Genomic DNA, 20,878 nt, shown 5'->3' with positions numbered 1-20,878 from the left:
TTTCACGAATACAAGCCGCAGCAATTTGACAAAAATTTTGGTGGAAACCCGGAAGTGCGGCTAATACTCGGGGGCGGCTAATCTGTGAATAATTTTCTGACATTTACAACCCCAGACGTGTCAGCCAGAGTGCCGAGCCAAGCACCTGCCAGTAAAAGCAGGCATTTCGCGATTGTTACAAAGTGTTACTCTGTTGCCCTGGCTCCCTGCAGGCAGCACGGGGAGCTCTCCCCTCCTCTGCTGCAGCCCGGGGGAGAGACGGGGGGGGGGGGCGCGCACCGCCATTGCCGCGGCTCGGGGAGGAGGAGGGGGGGGGCTCTGCCCCCGCCCTCCACCGCCGTGGTGGGAGCAGGGGGTGCTCCATGCCCGGCCGGCGCCGCGGCGTGAGCAGGGCGCGCTCTCCGTGCCTGGCCGGCGCCACGGCGGGAGCGGGGCGCGCTCTCCGTGCCCGGCCAGCGCCGCGGTGGGAGCGGGGCCGGGGCGAGCGAACCCAGAGGTGGCGGCCAGCCCTGAGCGGTACCACCGAGCTGGGCCACCTGGCCCCGTCAGCAGCCCCTAGCGGGCCGAGCCTGCACAGCCTTAGTTGAGCCAGTAAACCCCGCCCTGCCGCGGTTCTGTTAGTATTTGGCAACTTTGTTGCACGCGGGTTTGCCAACACCCAGAGATGCGGCTTATACTCAGTGCGGCTTGTATTCGTGAATTTACTGTAGGTGTCCTGTGAGGTAACAAGCACTCAGGATAGAAATGCTTGACTGTTGTGATCTACTTAATCTTGCTGATTGAGGGCTTCTTTTAAATTCAGAGAGTCAGGCTTAAAGAAGTTCTAGCATGAAGTGTTCTCAAAATGCAATTGATTAAAGTGATACATCTCTTACAAAATTTTGTCCAAAATCTTCAAAGTCATAATACTTAACTACATGTACTTATATAATAGTATTATGCTAAACTTACAGAACAGTAATGAAGGCTGTTACAAAACACAGCATTTCAGTCAAGAGTGAATAAAAACCAGAATGAGAACCTCGTGTTCTGTACTTTATAGAAGTCTAGTAAGAACCTAAACCAAATAACAATACAGAATTTAAAAAAAATTCTTTGTACAACTGAAAGAGTGATTACAGTGTTACAGTGTTAATTAGTGTTACAGTGAAATGATGGGAAGGAGAAATAGAAGGTAAGGCATGAAAACCTTATGCCAATTTTGTCATCAAAGACATTTTCTAGTAAAGCCAAAGTCTAAGGCACAGAAAAGGCTAAGATCCATAAGTGAAACACTGATGCTTGCAAGAAACATGATCTAGCAGAACATGGAAGAGAAAGTTGGCTTTTTTCAGCTTTAGTTGTGCTTCTAATTGCAGCATTTCACTAGATTAGCTCCTATAAAGCTAGAATTCGATTAACATTTGTGGACCCAGTTTAATTGTATAGTATAAAGAACACTTAGAAGAGAGTCCCCAAAACCTGCTCATTAACTATGCCAGTCTACAGTTCTTATCCATTCCTGGATGCACATTCCTTCCTCTGCACTAAGATACTAAAATCACACCAAATTCCCACCCTCCTGATGAAAACAGGTCTGTTATCAATGAAATGTGATACCATTTAAAAAAAAGACCTGCAGAATCAAAGTAGCACTGGCATCTGTACTGCAAAACTTAATATAGCATTCTAAATGTGCTCTAGATAGTTGAAGAAGAATGTGGACAAGAAAAACCTGATAATACAGTCTTCTAAGTCTTTCAAAAGGTATTTGATAAGGTCCCATGGCTGAACTGTCATGGCTTACACAGAAATAATAATAACTTAGAGATAGAAACTGAGGGCAACAATACATGATTGTAGAGGATGAGTATCACTAACAGGGCCTTGCAGGAACCTGTGCTGAAGTTCATGTTTTTCACTAGATCCCTAGGTGATTTGGAAGAGTTTTTACTGATGATAACAAAGATTTCTGATATCAAGTTATTCCAGATGCCAAATACAAGAACTGACTCTGAAGAACTGTAAAATGACTTTACAGTACAGAACAACTAGGTGATAAAATTGAAGACGAAATTCATTACTAATAAATGCTAAATATTAATACATGTATAAATTCAGGAAAGAAAAACTCTACCTCCAACTTTAAAAGTCAGAGATGTTAATTGCAGATTTCACTTTCCAAACATGGATGAGATTTATCTTTATTAAATGAGAAACACAGTTTCTCCCCACAGACAAGAGTAAAGTGGAGAAATAAAGGATCTACTTTCTACACTATTTGAAAATATCTGAAATGACCAGTTTTGAGCAGAAGAATCTAACATAAACCTGATTGCAACTACTTGTACTGGTTGATGAAACCTGCAGGGGAGTATCAGGACAATTAAAAAAAAAAATGAAGAGACCTTTGCTTTCTTTAAAAGCATTTTAAGTCTATAAAAGTATGCTTGTTTACTTTTATCTTTCAGTCAGTGATCTTAATAACAGGTTCTCAAGAGCAACAGTCTGCTAGGAGGAAAATTACAATTACATTAGTTTTAGCTTACTTTCTGTAGGTGATAGAAATCAACTTGCACGATTTGCAGAAAGAAAATTACAATAAACCAGAAAAACATATTTATTCCATAAAAATATTGCAGCACTTTGTGAAAGGAAGTATTTAAGTCATTAAATACTCCTAAATATAGAGAAAGATACCTGAGAAATATAACTGTGCTTAGAACAACTGCTAGCAACACATTCAATGTTACATATCTAAACGTAAAATTGACACTGATTTGACATTAAATGGGCATTAACTACTCTGTAGTCTAAGACAACATTTTACATGCAAATAGAATGAACAATAAGAGAACAGAACTCAGGTGCAAACAGAATGTGAACTATAAGAAAACAGAAATCAGTTTAATTTGGAAATTTATAAAACATGAAAAAGGACTCTGTAGCTGATACTGAGGAAGGAATGATCTATTCATTTCTCTACATCTGACTCACCAAAATACGTTTCCTTAATGAAACATTTTTTTTAAAAAGTTTAAGTTATCCTTGATTTATAGTAACAGAAGTTATGTTTAATAGCATGGCAAAAGCCCCAAAAAGGAAAACTTCAGTGTTCCTTAACATGGAGATTATTCTTTTCGCACTCAGCCAGAAGAATAGGTCCACTGACTGGAACTGTGTAGAAAAAATACTTCCTTCTAAGTTGCAAGTGCAAAGATGTGAGCTTTTCTGGCTTTTAGGCCTGAATTCAGATTGTCTACATATCTGTTTTATGATTCACAACACAGAACAGAAAAGATTCTGGCAAGTGGTTGATCCAAGATAGTTAAGTGAGTAATTTCACATTATTATCTTCATTAGCAAAGCTATATGAAGATCTTCCTATTGATCATTTCTACCCATTCATTCCAATGTCTGCACTATGGTGTACTGTTCCTTCATTCGTGGCAGTGCATTTATAAACTAAACCATTGAAATGATCTGACTTTAAAAGTAATGTCACTCAAAAAATATTAAAAATACTAAAATATTTTAGATTTATTTTAGAGTAGGATTCTTTGGCCTTTTTTTTTTTTTTTTTTCCGTATCTATATGAGAGTATCACCAAGTTGTTCCACAAACAATTGCATTAGCAAAAGTCACAGTGTGGGAGCTGGAACAATTGGCGACTTGATGTGTGCAGGGGTTGAAAACTCCTACAACTATATTGTCAGCAAAACAAATGTGAATGGTAGCATGCTTGCTGCCTCTGAAAGGAGAGGAGGTGCTTTCACACATTGTGCTGCATGCCCCTGATGTTACTAATAGAAATGATAGACAAAGGTGTAGAAACTTCTGGCTCCCTCAGTGTTTATGTCTGCACATGTCTGCAGAGAACATCAGGGAACCCTGAAGTCAGGTATCTGAGAGTTGCAGAAGAGTAATGAAAGCAAGCAAAAGAACTTAGGGCTTTTCTGATCTATTTGTTATGGGTAAAAGTAATTATGTTCCCCAAAAATGTGCATCAAAAGGAATTTTACATTCCTATAATGACACAGAGAAAAACATTGAAGGCTAGATAGACTCCTCTGTTTCCTAAAAATAAGGGAACTCTAATGTCACCTACAGACACCTTTTCTTGACACCCCAGGGAGCTGTGCCTGGGTTCTGTTCAGCTCTCGGCCACCGATGCAATCTGTGATGTGTGGCAAAATTAGCCTCCTTCTGCTTTTTTACCTATCTGTAATATGAAAATAACAATATGGTTCTTCCTAGCAAGGACTTTCATGATACTGCTGCAAAGTACCTTGCTATTTGCCATATATCTCAATTTATATATCTTTGCTGAAGTTGAAATAACTCAACCGATGGGTTTGCCTATATCTTCTGTGAAAGAGAGCAAAAAGCCCTGTATCTTAAGTAATACCATTTTCTGATTTTGTGTTTTATTTATTTTTAGTTGAATTCCTTACAAGTTTGACATATACAGGTAATTTGTTTCTTCTGAGTTTTATGTCATGCAATGACTATATTTATAAACTATTTTATAATGTTTTTCCAGTGCAAGATGCAATATACTCTGAATTTATATTTTGAGAAATCAAAGTATATTTTGAACACTTTTCTCTCTGAGAAATTAATACCTCCAACCTAAGGGATTTTTTCTGCCTTTGAATTTCCAGTAAAAAAAGTTCCTTCCAGTGTGACAAACAAAACCAAGGAATTATTTTTCAACTAAAGATCATTCTTCTTTATTATTTTAATTATATTTCAGGTATTTTAGAAGAGAATCCAGGCCTGTTAATTTCAATTGTCTGTCTTGTTTCAGTCACTGCATGTTTAACCAGAAAAAAATTGAAAGGATTTGGGCTTACAATAACCCACAGATGGATTAAATAATATTATTTTCATTTTAGTGATATAGTGTTCAAATGTGTGAACTTTAAGCATGGATGGGTGGAAGAAAAATGTCTTAATTATGTTCCTAATTATATGATTTCTTATGTCTTTAAAATATAATGCAGAATTCTAATATTTAATTTAAAATGTTTTTAGAGAACGTTTAGGTGTTTAATAATATATTCCTTTGATGACCACACAGAAGAGAAAACTGCTTTTAAAAGCATTCTATGTGTAGAGTTGTTTTTCTGTCTCTCTTTTAGTCTTTCCCCCTCAATCATACATATTACCTTGCCTAACAATCAACTGATTCACTCTTTCACAGTAAAAATATGGTAGTGGTCTAGAAGACGACTGGTTAATCAGAAATAACTCACCCAGGGGGACACTTTAGGGACAGTAATCTGTGTAAAACATAGCTGAGTTTATTGTGGATGCTGCTGAGTCACAGAAATGTATAGCTATGACTACCCTGCTGTATTACACAGTTATAGCAAATTTAAAAACCCTCAAAAGTACACATTTTCAGACTCCTGGAGATGATGGTGTCTTCTTTTACTATAAATACGGCTTTAATTAGGAAGAAGCCTTTATCATTGATAACACTTAGACTCTTCACATATTAAAGCTGTTGGAGAAGCATTTTTAAAATAAAAAAATAAGCACTTTAGAATAAAATTAAGTAGAAAAACAACTAAATTTAGCAAGCAGATTCTGGAAAGTGTTCCAGCACCATAAATTATGACTTAAGACTACATATCAAACCCATACAAATACCCTCACCTAGCAGTATCTGTCTAATTCTAAATGCTCTGTAACACCTAAAGCTTCCAGGTAACTAAATCTAAGCTAGATTCTGGTCTCAGAAAGACTATAAAACCCTAATTGAGGAGGTGCTGGCATAAACTTGCAGTCTTTTCTGAAAAAATTATTTCAGCTTTCAAAAAAAATGATATTACTGTATCATGTATGTATTTGGGTGATGTTGGAAACACAGTTCTGAAGAAATTGTATCATCCCTCTCTTTATGTGTTTCCCTTTTAGAGCAAAAAATGGTAACATTATTTTCATAACCTTTCTCAAGTGTCACAGAGTAAACATTCTGAATATTATATATTCCTTTGAAATTCTACAGTAAGATAGAGATAGTGACATCTATAATCAATCTTCTTAAATTGAGAAAAAATTGAATTTAAAAACCACTATTCTGGCCCTTCCCACACTATTATTTCAGTATTATCAGGCTCCAAACTGTATTCACTTCCTCTTTCACAAAATTGTATTTAAAGCTGAACTGTCTCATGGACAGAACAAAGGACAGCAATAATACCATCAATGATTAAGGATAAAAGAGAAGCCAAGTTTAACAAACATCAGCATCTATTTGTATCGGTGTAGTGTGCAGATTTAAGAATCACTATAACTAACTAAAGAAGAATGATGGTTCACAATAATATCTCTTCAAGGTACTGACCTAAAGAAATAGGAAAGGCCAAAACAATATATCTGAAAAACTAGATGGTTCAAGAAGATAAATTTTAGTGGTAGTGCACTTGAAGTTTAGTGGTATTACATTTGTGTTAAAAAAATTTATTATTTTTAACAAAATTTTTCTACATAAAAACTATGTTTGACTATATAAAACCTTCAAAAGTAATATTTTTATAATTACATCTGTTGATTTTTCCTGTCATTTTAGATGAACTCGTCTATACAGTGGAGGATTTACACAGTAAATATAGACAATCAGCTAAGAAAATGTCACTTCACATTTCCAAAGACCAAGAGCCACCCTGTAATAAGAAAAACACTAACTAGAGGGTCTATTCTTCTGAAATACTGCACATATCAGGTGAAGGGATAATCTTCCTGGCCTTATATCTTTACTCACACTTGCAGTAATCTTCATGTGATGTTCAGGCTGTTACGTCTTACAACTTAATTAGCAACTTCAAAAATTTACATAATATAAATACAATTTATGGATTTTTCTCCACAAGTTCACCTACTTTTTATTGGGATAATGAGCTGAGGAACAACAGGAAGAATCTTGTTTCCACCATGTTCCAGCATATCATGGCATCCTTGACGAGCAAAAAACTCATATGGAAATTCTGTTTCACAAAGCCCATCAAAGAACAAAGGCAGAAAGTAATGATAGTCCAGATTTTCAATCTCTACCTGAAAACACAAAATAAATAAACAGATAAATACAATTTTTCTGTACTAATACAATGCGATCAGGCCAACAGATAAAACATGCCACCTACACAGACACATTTAGTAAATAAAAATTAAATTTTTATCATTGCAGAATATATTGAATCCCAAATACGGTTTATGACAAGATATTAAAATATAGAAATATTATTTCTAAAGAAGAGAATAAAAATTGATATACTTCCATATATTTTCCCTTTTTGATAAGTCAGTACCAGGTTCTTATATTCTTGCTTACACACTTTGCAAGTTACCAACAGGATTCAAACTAGTAATTTTAAGAACAATACTCTGCCTCTTAAAAAATTTGATATTACATCTTCACTTGGATACTCCACAAATAAGAGAAAGAATCCTGTAAGCAACAAATATCCAGAACTGCACAAATATCAATATTTGTACATAATTCCCTTATTTGTTGAATATAGACATAGTTTATTTCCTATTAATTTCAAGAGCAGAATTATAAAAAAAATTCCATGGTTCTCTACTGTGAAGAAAAGGTAAAGAAATTAGGTACCTATTTTTAATAGGAATTTCCTTCCAATCCTAAAATACCAAGTAATCTTAACAAGCCGTGGAGGGATTTTGCACTTTAGTTTTCTTCCCATTTCCTTCTTTTACCCATTAGGAATCTACCACAGACACTCAGGCTAGCCATGAAGAATCAGAAGTTTGTTTATGGTCTGTCAAAGCTCTGAATATAGCTGAGAGGTGACTCAACAGCAATGCATTTTCTCTGAAAATAATATAATTCTCCAAATCACTTGGAGACCAATCCATCTCTTTAAGAATGTACTTCCATCTTGAAAACACTGCTTAGCTGCTACCCGATTTTTCCAGTGAGATTTGGTAGTATCCCAGTAAGATTCTTCACACCTAACAAGCTTTGTCACATAGGCTAAACTGAAGCTACAAATACTCTAAATAGAATTTTTCAGGCTAAACAAACAAACAACAAAACAAAACAAAACCGAAAAACAAACCCAACCCATTGATTTCAGAACAGAAATCACGGTCTCACTTGAACTGTTGAAGTCTGAACTAAAGTAGCCAAGAACTGAACTTTACAACTCTAGGGTAAATCCTACAGTCAGGAAGTAGCACTCTGAGGCCAAGGTTCATTTTTCTCCTCGCTTCACTCTGAGAAGATCTCAGTTCTGGCCTTGAACACCTTAGCTACTGACTTCAATCTTTCATGACTTCAATCTTCAATCCATGTAAATCAAAATTAACTGGAACCAATACTTGAAAGTAAGTATTATGCATTTGCTGTGAGCATCTCAGTAGTGGCAGACATAGTGCCAATGACATACTAACAATTTTTTCATGTTCTCTGTCAATAGGACAATAAAATTTCCTTTAATATTTCTTTTTAATGTTTAATTTGTAATCTATAATTTTTTATTGAATGTTTTAGTTTCAGAAAGTGAAAACTAAAACCTGTAACTGCAGCTTGTGTCTGTCAAAAGCTTCAGATGATAAAGAGATACAATTGGCAATGTCTTTTTTTTTTTTTAATGGGAGGTGTTTCACTAGGCAAAACACCTTACCACACTGTCTTATTGAGATGGGGTTTAAAATTCCTTACATGGGTATTTGACAACTCTTCCAAAATTACTAAGTATTTTCACAGTGAAAAAGATCCTTGAAACACATCCACATTAGGTTACTGAATCAGAATTTGCATCTATTTTGCTCCAAACACACATATGTCTCATTTCTTTTCTCCCACTCTTCATTAATACCTCCCCTAACTGTAACTGCCAGTTATATTTCTTCTCAAAGAATTGGTATTTCTGATACTCTATGCAATTTTTTCCAGTTCTTTTTTTTTTTTTGTGCTGTAAATGTGCTTTTTCTGATTCAGATATGAAGAAAACTTCTGTCTTTAGAAGATTGTCAATGTTTTTCAGCAATAATTACTGGTCAATAAAAGATATTATGCTTATCTATCAGCTCTGTACTATGGTTGCACATTACGTATATAAAGGAATGATATATCAACTTTTAGGTAAATATGATTTCAGGATTTAAAAACCACTCAAATTTCTACACACAGCACAAAAGATTTATTAAGAGAAATCTTTTACAAAATAGACATATGACAAGATGCAGACTATAAAGTATTTGCATGCACTCCTCAATTAGTTCCCAATCTCTAAGTGATTAGCAACTATCATGGCTCTGAAAATGACTTTGATTTCTAACTTATTTCTTGAAATGTCAGCTGTCCAAGCACACAGAAAATTTTTTCTTAGCTTTTTTTTTCTTTATAATAACTCCCACAATATGGAAGCCAGAAATATTTTGTCTTACATTCTATGGTGTGAAACCCTTTCATTCCGTGTTTACTATTTAGCTTTTAAAAGTGCAGCCATTCAGAGAAAAATGTGATTTTTTTTTCTGTTTACGCCTACAAAATCCTTTTGTTTTTTATATCCACTCACAAAAAATGCTGATTAATGCTCAAATTCTTGGCAAAACTTGTCCACGTCTGACAGTAATGCTGTAGCTATGGATTTTTAGAAGAAATCTCACAATAATTATTATGAACTTCTGTACTAGTGATTTGTAAATTTCGCAGACATAGCCTCAGAATTTTCAGTAAATAGGCCCTTATAAAAATTAATATATGATTGAATAACAAAAGCAACCATAGAATGAGTAAAATCTTCTGTTTCATGAAACTTCCAAGCTCCTTATATGTTCTAAAACCTCTCTAGGTGAAAAACAATACACAGTTAATTAGTACTGCTTTACCGTTACAAAAAAAACAATGTACAAGATGGAATGAAACTAATCTGAGTATCACAGTCAATTTGTCCAGGAGAGAACCTGTTCCTCTGAAGCAGCCCATACTGAGTGGCAGGTCTGCTGAGACAAAGAAAAATCAGATAAAGATCCTCGATTGACAATAGAAAAATAAGATTTGTGGCTAATTTGCCTGAGAGATGAAGAAAACAAACTATTTGAGAGAACTTAAGGTATAGAAGAACTTTGACAATAATGGTATCATCGATCTTACTTAAAGAATTTTATTTAAAATAATCTAGTAAACTATAAGACAAAACCAAGTTTTAGAAAGTAGTGTTTAAGCCACATAATTCAATTTTCCATCTCATTTCACACAACTGATTACATAATACTGTGTCTTTGATCTGATTACCCAAAAATTGGATTTGATCTCCCAGAAACATTATATCTAATTGTGTATGTACTCATTTAATGTCTTTGTCTAAAGCATTAAAATTAAGTAAAGAAACTCCAGAATTGTTAGGTTGATAAGGACAAACAGTAGTTTTTTTAAGGCTTGTAAAGATTTTGTAAGGATTCTTTGGTAAAATAATAGTTTCTCTTAAGATTTACTTTAATTTCTGTTTTTTAGATTAATGAAATGAAACAATTTATAGCAGTCTCAGTCTTAAATTTCCTTTCCACTTCTTCCAAGACTTTTCAACCTTTCTTTTTTTTCTTCCAGCATCTTGTACAAACAGAGAAGATGAAGCCTGTGCATTTCATAGCTTTTTATTTCTTGCTTTTAATATATTTGATGCATAATGGCATCAAATTTATTTTAATCTTCACTATGGAGTGAGTAATGTTCACTAGTATTTCCCAGACTTGCTTAGATAGACTTTTCAATACGTAATTTTGCTTATGGTTCAAAACACAATTCCGCTGTTGCATTTAGTCCCTACAAGTTTTCTAGCAAAAAAATATTCTCTTTTTAGCCTGCTGTATTTCACCTTCGAGTGGGGTCATACTACAAAGATTTTCTATTGAAAGAGGTTTAGTCTAAGTTATTACCTGTGTCTTATCAAAACAACAACAAAAACCAGTTGTGCCTATATTTTCCATTCTGCAATGAAATGCTAAAATACTTATCTTAAAACAAGTGGAAGATTATCAGACTTGAGGAGAAACAGATAATGGCAAGTGACCTAATAGAAATCATTCAACTCAGTCAAACTGCATTTAGAGCCTCTTTAACATATTCTGTAGATATTTAACTTCCCACTAGAAGTTAAATAACAGAAGAAAATATTTGCCTCCTACAGATAAATTAAGAGAAACAATAATAAGAAATGTCATTGGAGTGTTACTATACTGGCTATCTGAATTTAGCTTTGAAATAACTCCTCATGTAAAAATAAAACTCAAAATCTAAAACCTTAAAAATACAGAAATGTTTATACATAATAATTTTGAACTGACTGGATTTTCTACTGCCTACATGTTAGTTAGTTAGTTAGTTAGTTAGTTAGTCTTGGACTCCTAATGTCCTCCCCTTCCTCCTTCTTCTCCCCAATTTATGTACTGAGCATGATGCCACATGGTCTGGGATATCCTTTGGGTCAGTTTGGGTCACCTGTCCTGGCTGTGTCCCTACCCAAGCTCCCATTCACTCCCCACTTCCTCACCAGTGAGGCCATAGGAAAAGCAGAGAAGGCCTTGGGTCTGTGTAAGCCCTGCTCAGCAATAACAAAAACATCTTAACATTATCAACTCTGCATTCAGCACAAATACAAAATACAGCTCCACACCAGCCACTGTGAAATTAATTCACTCTACTCCAGCTGAAACTATCATGATATGATAACCAAAATATTTTCTTTTCAGTTGCCACAGCTGAAAGTGACAATCTAATCTTACTGGGATTATTGAGGTAAGGAGAATTAATAGTCAACATGAAGGTCATATCATTCCCTAATAACTAGAGGATCAATGACTGGCTCAGAAATGGAGGCAATGAGAAGAAAGATACAAATTTGTGTAAAATCTTTTCCAGCTAGAGAGAGAGAAAAAAACCAGTCTGAAATCTCTTCCTATGAATGCAACTTAAGAATTGATTTTTATTAAAGAAATGTGAGTCTCTAAGTCTGTAAACCATGCCATCCAGAAGATAATCTAGCACATTTCTGTGAGGAGCAAATTTTAATCCTGCATTTTCATAAATCTTTTTAATTGAGCTGCCCAGATTTAAATTTTAAAAATATAGACTTCTCTGATAATACAGAGCAGGTAAGCCTTGCCAAATATAGAGGAAGGTCAGTGTATCACCCAGGAAAAAAACAGGATCCTTGGATTATGTGATACAGGCCTTAAAGTATGATATGCAATATTGAAATGACAGATTAACAGCAAGGACTTCTGCTACAGTATAGGAGTTCATCAGTGTGACACAGAAATAGTGTGACAGGAAATAGAATTGAGCCAGCTAATTAATCATTATGAGCTACCAATATGTTGTAGCTATGAAAAGGCTAAATATTATTTAAAATGTAAGAGCTATTTCTAGCACAGATAGGAAAGAATTAAGGCTACTACACAAGGCAGTCGTGAGACCTCACCTGCCACTATCACCAACTTGCCCCAATAAAATCTCATTGATTCCTCATTGGAAATGACAGGGACAAACTGATATATAGGAATACACCAAACTGAAAAGGAAATTAAGTGCTAACTTGTTCTTATTTATTTGGGTTCTGATCACATTAGATTATCTGAGTCAACTGATTTCTAAAAATGCCTGTAATATATATTATTCTTTCAGTACAGTAAATAGTTGTAGATTACACTTCAAGGACTCCTTCCTTCTAATTGATGGGAAGTATTATAAATAGAAGACGAAGCACCCTGAGCAAAGGGTTCTGAAAACATGACTCTGACAAATGTGGAATGTACCTGAGAATTGTTCGTGTGAAGCAGACAATAGACCACGCAATAACCTCAGTGGCAGACAGAGGTACTTCTGCTACTTCAGAATGTGTGATTATCTAGTTACATCCTTCTTGCTCTTCAAAGGCTTGCTGACACATTTTCAGACACTCAGTTGTCCTCCTTCTTTTTTTATGCAATTTATTAATGTTTTCTGAGTGTCACAAGCACGGTAATGTAAAGTTTTAGATTAAGAGAAAGAAGCATTATTTCTCTGCATTTTGTTAATCTCTCATGTTCGCAATTGCCTAATATGAGTATTACATGATATACAAAGATAAATTGCATATTTTAAAGTCATGTGATATTATATGCATTATATGCACCTACTCTGAGATGTGAAAGGGAATTAGTGACTCCACTGGGGTCTACAGCCTGGTGGTAGATTGTTTCACCCTCAGCTGCATTATCTAAGGACTGCCCCCAGATTAGGAACCAGCAAGAAGCAGAGGACAAGCTCCAGTTCTTTACTACAGAACACACAGAGGATTATCATTGCAAAGAAGAAATGTTCAGCTCTGCAGATACTTTACCAGACACCAGTGGACAACTCTTCTCAGAAAGGAAAAGCAAAGATGCTAAGACTGTCCCAGGCAAGGGGAGGAAGCTTAGTGGACCCCACTCTCCAAGGCTGAGTTTGAAGACAGAAGGACTACATGGAGATAGTTGCAAGACTCTCCCACTACCTTCTGAGGAAGATATACTGATCTTCATTTATTTACTTAATGCAGTATGAATTTCATTTTAAACATCATCAGAAGAAGAATGAATCAGTTTGTTCATCCCCACAAAACACATACAATGCAGTACATCAGTGAAGAACTAATTTAAAATTGTCTTTCTGGAAATAAATATTCTTTTGCTCAAAGAAGGTTTGCTACCATTTTAATCCTATGAAGCCTAACACCTCCTGTTATTTTTAAAGAATTGTGAAGGTAAATCAGGAGAGTGTCAAGTGATTGTACCCCATTAGTGAAACTAGTGGCCAAATTACAGAGTTTATTTTTTTATGTTCTTTTTCTTTCTCTTTGTCCATTTTTCATGCATAACTGTTGGTCAAATTAACTTGGAATTATTTGGTTTTAATAAAAAATAACACAAAGCACAAAAGTTGGAGATGAAGAACTCTGGGACAAAAGCACATATAAAAATTGTCAGTGAGAAAAGTAAAATACAACTCTCTAAAGATTTTGTTTCAATTATTAAACTATAGCATAAAATACCACAAACCCTTCTACAATGCAATGCCCAACTAGAATTGTCCATCCATTCAATTTTTGTCATGTTTGACATACAAACATAATGAAAACTTGGCAGTTTTATGGTGTTGGAAATTGTGGAAACTTATAAACATATAATTAAACATTATCATTTTTATTTTCACACACAATTAAAAACCTAAGATATGTGACAAAACCAAATTAGAATATAGATTTTTCTATACTAAGAGCATTTTACGATACAGTTCTTATTAGCTTCTGAATCTTGACATTTAATCTCATGCATGGAAATTACACTCCTCCCCAACAAAGAGCAATGCCTGAACATTTCCACATAACCATCCAGAATCGAGAAAGAAACTATAACACAGGGACAACTGCCATGAATGCTGCATACCTAGGCCAGGAACTATTGCATCTTACTAACAGAGAAGTTACGCAGTCAAATCTTCCTGAAACAAGTTGGAAAAAGCAGGACCACAATATGTCATTCTTCATCAACTTTAGGGCTAGTAAGAGGAAAACCAAAATGTTCTCACTGCCTCTAAGTGTGCTTAAGAAAGAGCATGGACCAAGAGCAGTTTTGCAGCAGATGACTGCCTTGAGGAGATGAGATCAACCACCAGAAATCCTTTGTTCCATGGCTTCCAAGAGTCCTGGGAGTTGGCTCTAAAGTTACTTCATATTTTTCAGTCATAACCTGGTGAAATAAAACACCTGAGACAATGTGCTAGCAACACTGAAATGTCCCCAAAGGTAAATTGCAGATAGGTGAATCAAATACTACATGAACGAATTCCAGATATTGAGAGAACGCAGAAATGGAAGGGAATACTGCACCATCTGCTGGCTAACACCAAACACTGTGAAGGTGATCTCTATTTCAAGAGTAAACAATGAAACAAAACAGGCAGGATATTACTGAAAATGTCAAGGTCAGAATTTGGAACAAACCATCTGTATTACCATAGAAAAGTTAAAATCCTCCCCTTATGAAAATACATGTTATTTCAAGGAAGTCAAAATTCAAAACTGGCACATAATTTTCAGAACTCGTAAGCAACAACACTACTAACAGACATTTGCATGAACTGTATCTATGCTTAAAACCAAAACAGGGTGTGAGTCACTCTCTGAGCCCAATGTTCAGTAGTATGGAAGAGATAATTTCTGTACAGCTAAATTCTTTGATTCTTTGTACATGACAGGGTAGTTGACTTTAAATTATGTACTGTAAATAGTCTTGGGAGCTGCTTACCCTGAATCATGGATGAGCATTATCTAGGCAAATAAGCACTAGACAGAATCACAGCAGGGGCTGTGCTGTCTACGTACTTGAACAGTGCTACGTCAATGCTCAAGATCATACTGTGATATGAGCAACCCTCTAGGATACATGTGAATGTTGGCATGACCTACTCAACTGAGATGGAATGAAGAGCAGAAATACATTTGAAAAAATAATGCAATAGAAGTTGCCTTGCATAACTTTTTAATATTGTATTAAATATATCAAGGCATATATGAGGACAATTTTAGGCACAGATGCATCAATCAAGACTATTAATGAAGTTGAGTTGAATAGGCAGTATTACTTTCAGGGAGCTAAAAAAACCTCCCTGCTTTGGGAGGACATTAGAGTGGCTTGTGGAATCTGACATGCGTGTCTATGAAATGAGACACCTGAATAACTGTTACATTGATGGTATGATTGAAAATGGTGTTTAACAGTTGGAAAGAAGTCTTCAGATGACTTTCAGTCAATACATCCATATGACCTTGGCTGATTTTTTTTTTAATATAACATGCTGTAAAAAAATTCAACAGAAACTTAAATATTGTAATTATTCATTTGCTTCTTTCTGGTATATTCATTTATCTGTGATAATTTATCAAGTTATGGTAATTCTTCACGTATTGGATATAATGTTAGTGTTATGATAACTGAGTAGACTCATAGCAATCAAGTAATTAAAAAGATCTTCCTAAATTTCTCAATACCCATAAAAAAATCTACTTAGGTATACAAATATAGGACTTCAAGCGGCCCAAATGACTTAAGACATTGAATTTAGAACTCCTTCCTGATGTAGTTCTGATTTTTTTATTAAGCATCTATCTGCTCTTTCAAGGAAAGTTTTTTCCAATCTGTTTTCATTTCACCAAGACAGAGTAAATCCCCAGAAGAATGGAGTAGTTCTGGTAAAATTAAAAACATTAAAATGGACTACAATACTCAAAGGCTTTATTTTGTTGGGTTAGAAAAGCAACAGATAAAATTGTTCTTTAAATTAAAAAAATTTAAAAGTTTCTGTAGTATGGGTAAACCCAATGATCATTTTCCCAAGTTCAAGTGAAATTTCTTACAGCAAAATGTGTTTTCTGACTTCGCAACTGAAGAAATTGGTAAATTTTATAATTAGAACCATGACTAGCAATCCTGCTTTAAATATCAGAGGATGGGTCTTTTTGGTATAACACTTTTTATGTATTTCTTTTGTTTCAATGCTAAATTTATCTTGAAAATCCATGTCCTGTCAAAAATGTGCAGTTTTAGAGGTTTTTCATTTCTTGTTTACAGAGTGCATATTTCTGAGAGTCTAGGTAAATTTTAAAAAGAAATATTAAAGCATTGCATTAGTGCATTTTTCTATTTTAAAATCTATCTTTAATTCTGGAAACAACAAAGAAAAAAAATCAAATTATTTTCCCAAGATCCCAGAATCCTTCTCACATTTTGTGGATCTACTTTGGAGGTATATCTACAGTCTTCACAGAAATTTGCAAAATTCTCCTTCTAAAATGCATGCATCTGATATCTGAACATACTGCAGATATTATGACCATGGTTGCCAATATAAAATCCTACCACTAATACACATCAATTGAAGATAAGACAATAATATTCTGAATATATATATATTAAAAAATTTTGGAATTTGCACAGCAAACTTAAAAAAATGTTCCTAATGAACTCCTTTCAAAAAAAGAAATAATTAAGAAATCAGATAAATTTTATGGTTTTATATCAAAATTAGACCTCTTCCCTTTAAAAAAAAAAAAAAAAAAAAAAAGAGCATCATGCTCACTAATATTATTTAGTATGGTACTCATCTGCCACAGCAATGCTTTAAATTCTAACCATCCAGAATACTGACTCAAGAACTTTTATTCAGGCTAGATGAAACTCTTCTGAAAATTATGGGCAAGGACAAACTACCACAGAAGCTCAGATAAATAGCAACTGTAGAATATGGCAATGATAGTTCTGGTTGATTTTTTATTTTCTTTGAAGGTAATAAAAAGTGTAAACCAAAGACAAATTTGTGGAAAGTAAACTGAACTTTTATAAAATAACTATCAGTTCAATAAAGCAAAATAAATAACAGCAAAATGGTTGCTAGCACAATGCTCTAACATCTCTGCAAGCCTCATGAATTACATTATACAAAATGCACTATCACATAGCACCATAAGTCAGAGTATATTTCACAAGATCATTGCCCAGGTTTTTGTCTTTTCTATTCAATTTGTCAGTGAAAAATGAACAGTGCCTTTCTGTGTGTTGCAGTCTGCATTTTAAATGAACAGATTTTTATAACAACAGTTTTTCACTAGATGAAACAAGATCAGGTCACTGGATTTGCAAACTGTCCTTAAAAAAAACACACTGAGGAGGTCAACACATCATGTTGTATGTGCGTCTAAGTTATGGTATTGAATGTGACCTAGGTATGTATGCTTGTAAGTTTACTTCATAAGATGCTTTTTGATAGACATTAATAAGAGTTTTAGGTTTAAGAGAGTTTCTAAATTCAGAAGGTATGCTGTACTGTTTTGCCACTGGCTAAAAGAATAAATGGGAACAAAAAACTTGAGAAATTATGCCTATACATGTGCATTTTTCTCCCCAATGCTCTATTGCTCATAGCTATATTTATTAACTGTTCAATAGCATATATGTCAGTAAGTTGAACATACAAGTTAAATGGACTAAAACCATTGTCAAATATAAAGGAAAGATTACGAGTTTAAAAAATACTTGGTTTCCAGGTCATATGGAATATAAATGCATAAGAGGGGCAGAAGGGAAGCTAATGCAGGTAAAATAAGTTGCTCTATTTGGTTTGCTTTACATTTTTTGTGCGTAAGTCCTACACTAAACTACTTTGCCCAGTTGATTTATGGTTGATATGGTTTTATGCCCAATTAACAGTCAGATTCTCAGGTCTAAATTCCTGTGTATGTTCTGTTGGTTAATGGGGCTGTAGAGTTTAGGGAAACCTTATTAATGTAACCATTCCTGTACATTCTCTAAAAGTAAAAGTAATTTGAAAAAGCAGAGACCCACAATGAAGACCTTTTCATTACCCATCACTGGAAATCTAATTAATTTTTCTCAAATAGAAATACCCAGAAGTCATTAAATCCTAACAATGTAAATTCTGCATATACATTCAAAGTAAATGGAGGGTGCCCCTTTTTAAAAAAGTAATCTTCAAAATAACATTACTGATGATGGTAAAAGTCTTTGACTACCAAGGCAGAATCATTGAAACCACTAGAAAATCTCACTGCTACATTACAGATTCTAATGAACAGATAAGGTCTCAGAAGTGAACAGCCAAAGTTAGGAAAGAAATTAAAATATTTTTTTTTTTTAATACTGGGATATCCTAGATAAGATACAGGAACACAAATTGAATGTGGAAGTTGAGATTCTAAAAAATAAATCAGAATGCAAGATAACTTGTTGATGGAGTTGTTCTAAATGTGGGCACTGCTAGCATCATCAAATGTAGAAGCTTAACATACTAGTTTTATGAATCTCAAACTGCATTCTGAATGAAATGCAGTACAGTCAGACTGGGATGAAATCTGTTAAAAATCTTATTTAGAGAAATAATTCAAAGGCATTACATAGTATAAATATATTACAACTACAAAAAGACTTCACTAATGGAACAGGGATCTCAGTTTTCAGTAACCTCAGAATACAATAGTCATCCAATGAAGAAATTCCTTGTGCTTTTTCTTCCACAGACCTATTCTATTAGCAATCACTATAACATGATGTGTGTTCTCTGCAATCTTAATAGGAATTTTGCGCTTCAGAGAAAAAAATAAAAAAGAAAAAGAATAATAAAGTAGAGAGGCTACCATGGACTGAGTTCGAAATTAGTAGCATTTGGGCTTCAACCACTCAAGTTATTCCCCTGTCTCCTTAACTACCAAAATAGTGATATGTAATTTAAAACAGTAAATCTATTTTTTCACTCATTATGCAAATATTTACAATATGTACTTTATCATAAAGTAATTGAATTTTTGCATAGCTGTCCAATTTTTACATTGTTGTAGTGATACTTCAGTAATGTCACTTCTGTCTGGAAGATGCAGTGAAATAAATGGGTGTATCAGGGATTTTTCTACACGAAACCCTCTCTGGACTAAGATGAGGCATTTTCCCAAATCAGTACATTAGCACTGTTTCTTTTGTCTCAGTATTGGGGCAGGAAATTAACTTTGCTGTGTAACAAGCTAAAACCAAATACTTGTCACTATGGTTTTTCCACAGATTTTCTTTTTTCAAAGTACATTTTATTTGTCAGCAAAGGCTTACTTGTCACCCTACTTCAATAAGCATCCAGGCAGCTTTTAAACTCAGTTAGGATTGAAATGTGCTATAAAGACTAATATAAACTCATACTTTGATGGAATGTAAGACAGACCTGAAAAGTGAAATAATAAAAAAGAAGGAAATAGGAATCTAATAAAGAGTCATATTAATAGCTATCAAATGGGCTGTGAAATGTAAATTTGAAAACAGGTTGCACACACATTGCAGGAAAACTATGGAAAATTGATTACAATATTCTTTTTTATTATTTACCATACCATCATTAAGTATCAGTTATGCCTAACAATACCTTAAGAGGTAGACAATTAATCAAACTTCTGCAGGAATCCAAGAAGGTTTAATAACTGGCCTTAATAATTTTTTAAAAGGGCAACAAATATTTTTGTTATTTGAATAATCCAAATTGTATTTGATAGACCATTCAGTGGCTGCTACTGTACTTACAGCTTTGTTCCTATGAAATTCAGTCAGATCAATTAAACTTTATAACAGCTTCCTCTAATCATACCAGACAAGCATTCAAGATGAATACTCTCATAAAGAAGACTAAATTTAATATATTGAGATTTAAGTGATCATAATCAACTTTCAGACTTAATACTCTGTTAATATTGAAGGTTTTGTTTTTATCTGCTGTGGTATTATCATTATAAAAAAGATGTCTTCTTGACATTACCCAAAGACATAAAAATAAGATCTTTAATACTTAGATATCAACTGTTTCCAGTGTAAAAACATTCTATGCCATCTTATTAACTAGAATTACCTCATATATAAGGTCTGGAATTTCAACGGAGAATTAAGGGTATGATGTTGAGCCAATTCTGTACAGAAACCAGAGAAAAAAGTTGTGATTTACATTCTTTTTATATAACTGAGCCACTAGTTTAAGCCTCATGCCATTTGCAAATTCAGTTGATGTTCCTAGCTCATCATCTCAAGTCAAGTGAGCTTGTCTTTGCTATCAAAGGATAGTAAGTATTAATGTCTCATTTCAGAGAATGAATTTACATTATAAAACCAAAACCTCAGATTGAGATAGAATGGTTATGGAGTTTGGCACACAGAGTAACCCCCAAAGACTGGTCTTTGTGCATAAGTTCTGCAGGGAGGAAGGAGACAATGAAAAAAATGGAAAAAGAAAAAGTGATAATGGCTAGCAGGTTTAAAAAAATAAAGAAATATAAATCTGCCATTATGATCAGAGCACCAAACT

At 34.3% G+C, this 20,878-nt stretch overlaps 1 protein-coding gene across 10 annotated transcripts in view; it reads right to left on the bottom strand.

Moving 5' to 3' along the window:
* Positions 1-20,878, bottom strand: part of PACRG (parkin coregulated) — a 254,702-nt gene that overhangs the window by 135,583 nt on the left and 98,241 nt on the right. For all 10 annotated transcript variants that reach the window (XR_004417349.2, XR_004417350.2, XM_033054739.2 and 7 more), the window contains exon 4: positions 6,870-7,041. Coding sequence is in view for 8 of the 10 variants with exons in the window: in XM_033054739.2 (XP_032910630.1) it covers positions 6,870-7,041 (172 nt within the window). In the remaining 2 variants the exon portion in view is untranslated. The remainder of the gene's footprint in view (positions 1-6,869; positions 7,042-20,878) is intronic.

Source organism: Catharus ustulatus, chromosome 3, assembly GCF_009819885.2.
Source record: "Catharus ustulatus isolate bCatUst1 chromosome 3, bCatUst1.pri.v2, whole genome shotgun sequence".
Taxonomy (NCBI): Eukaryota; Metazoa; Chordata; class Aves; order Passeriformes; family Turdidae; genus Catharus; species Catharus ustulatus.
Note: the sequence above shows the minus strand (reverse complement) of the source record. Positions and strands in the feature narration are given on the sequence as shown.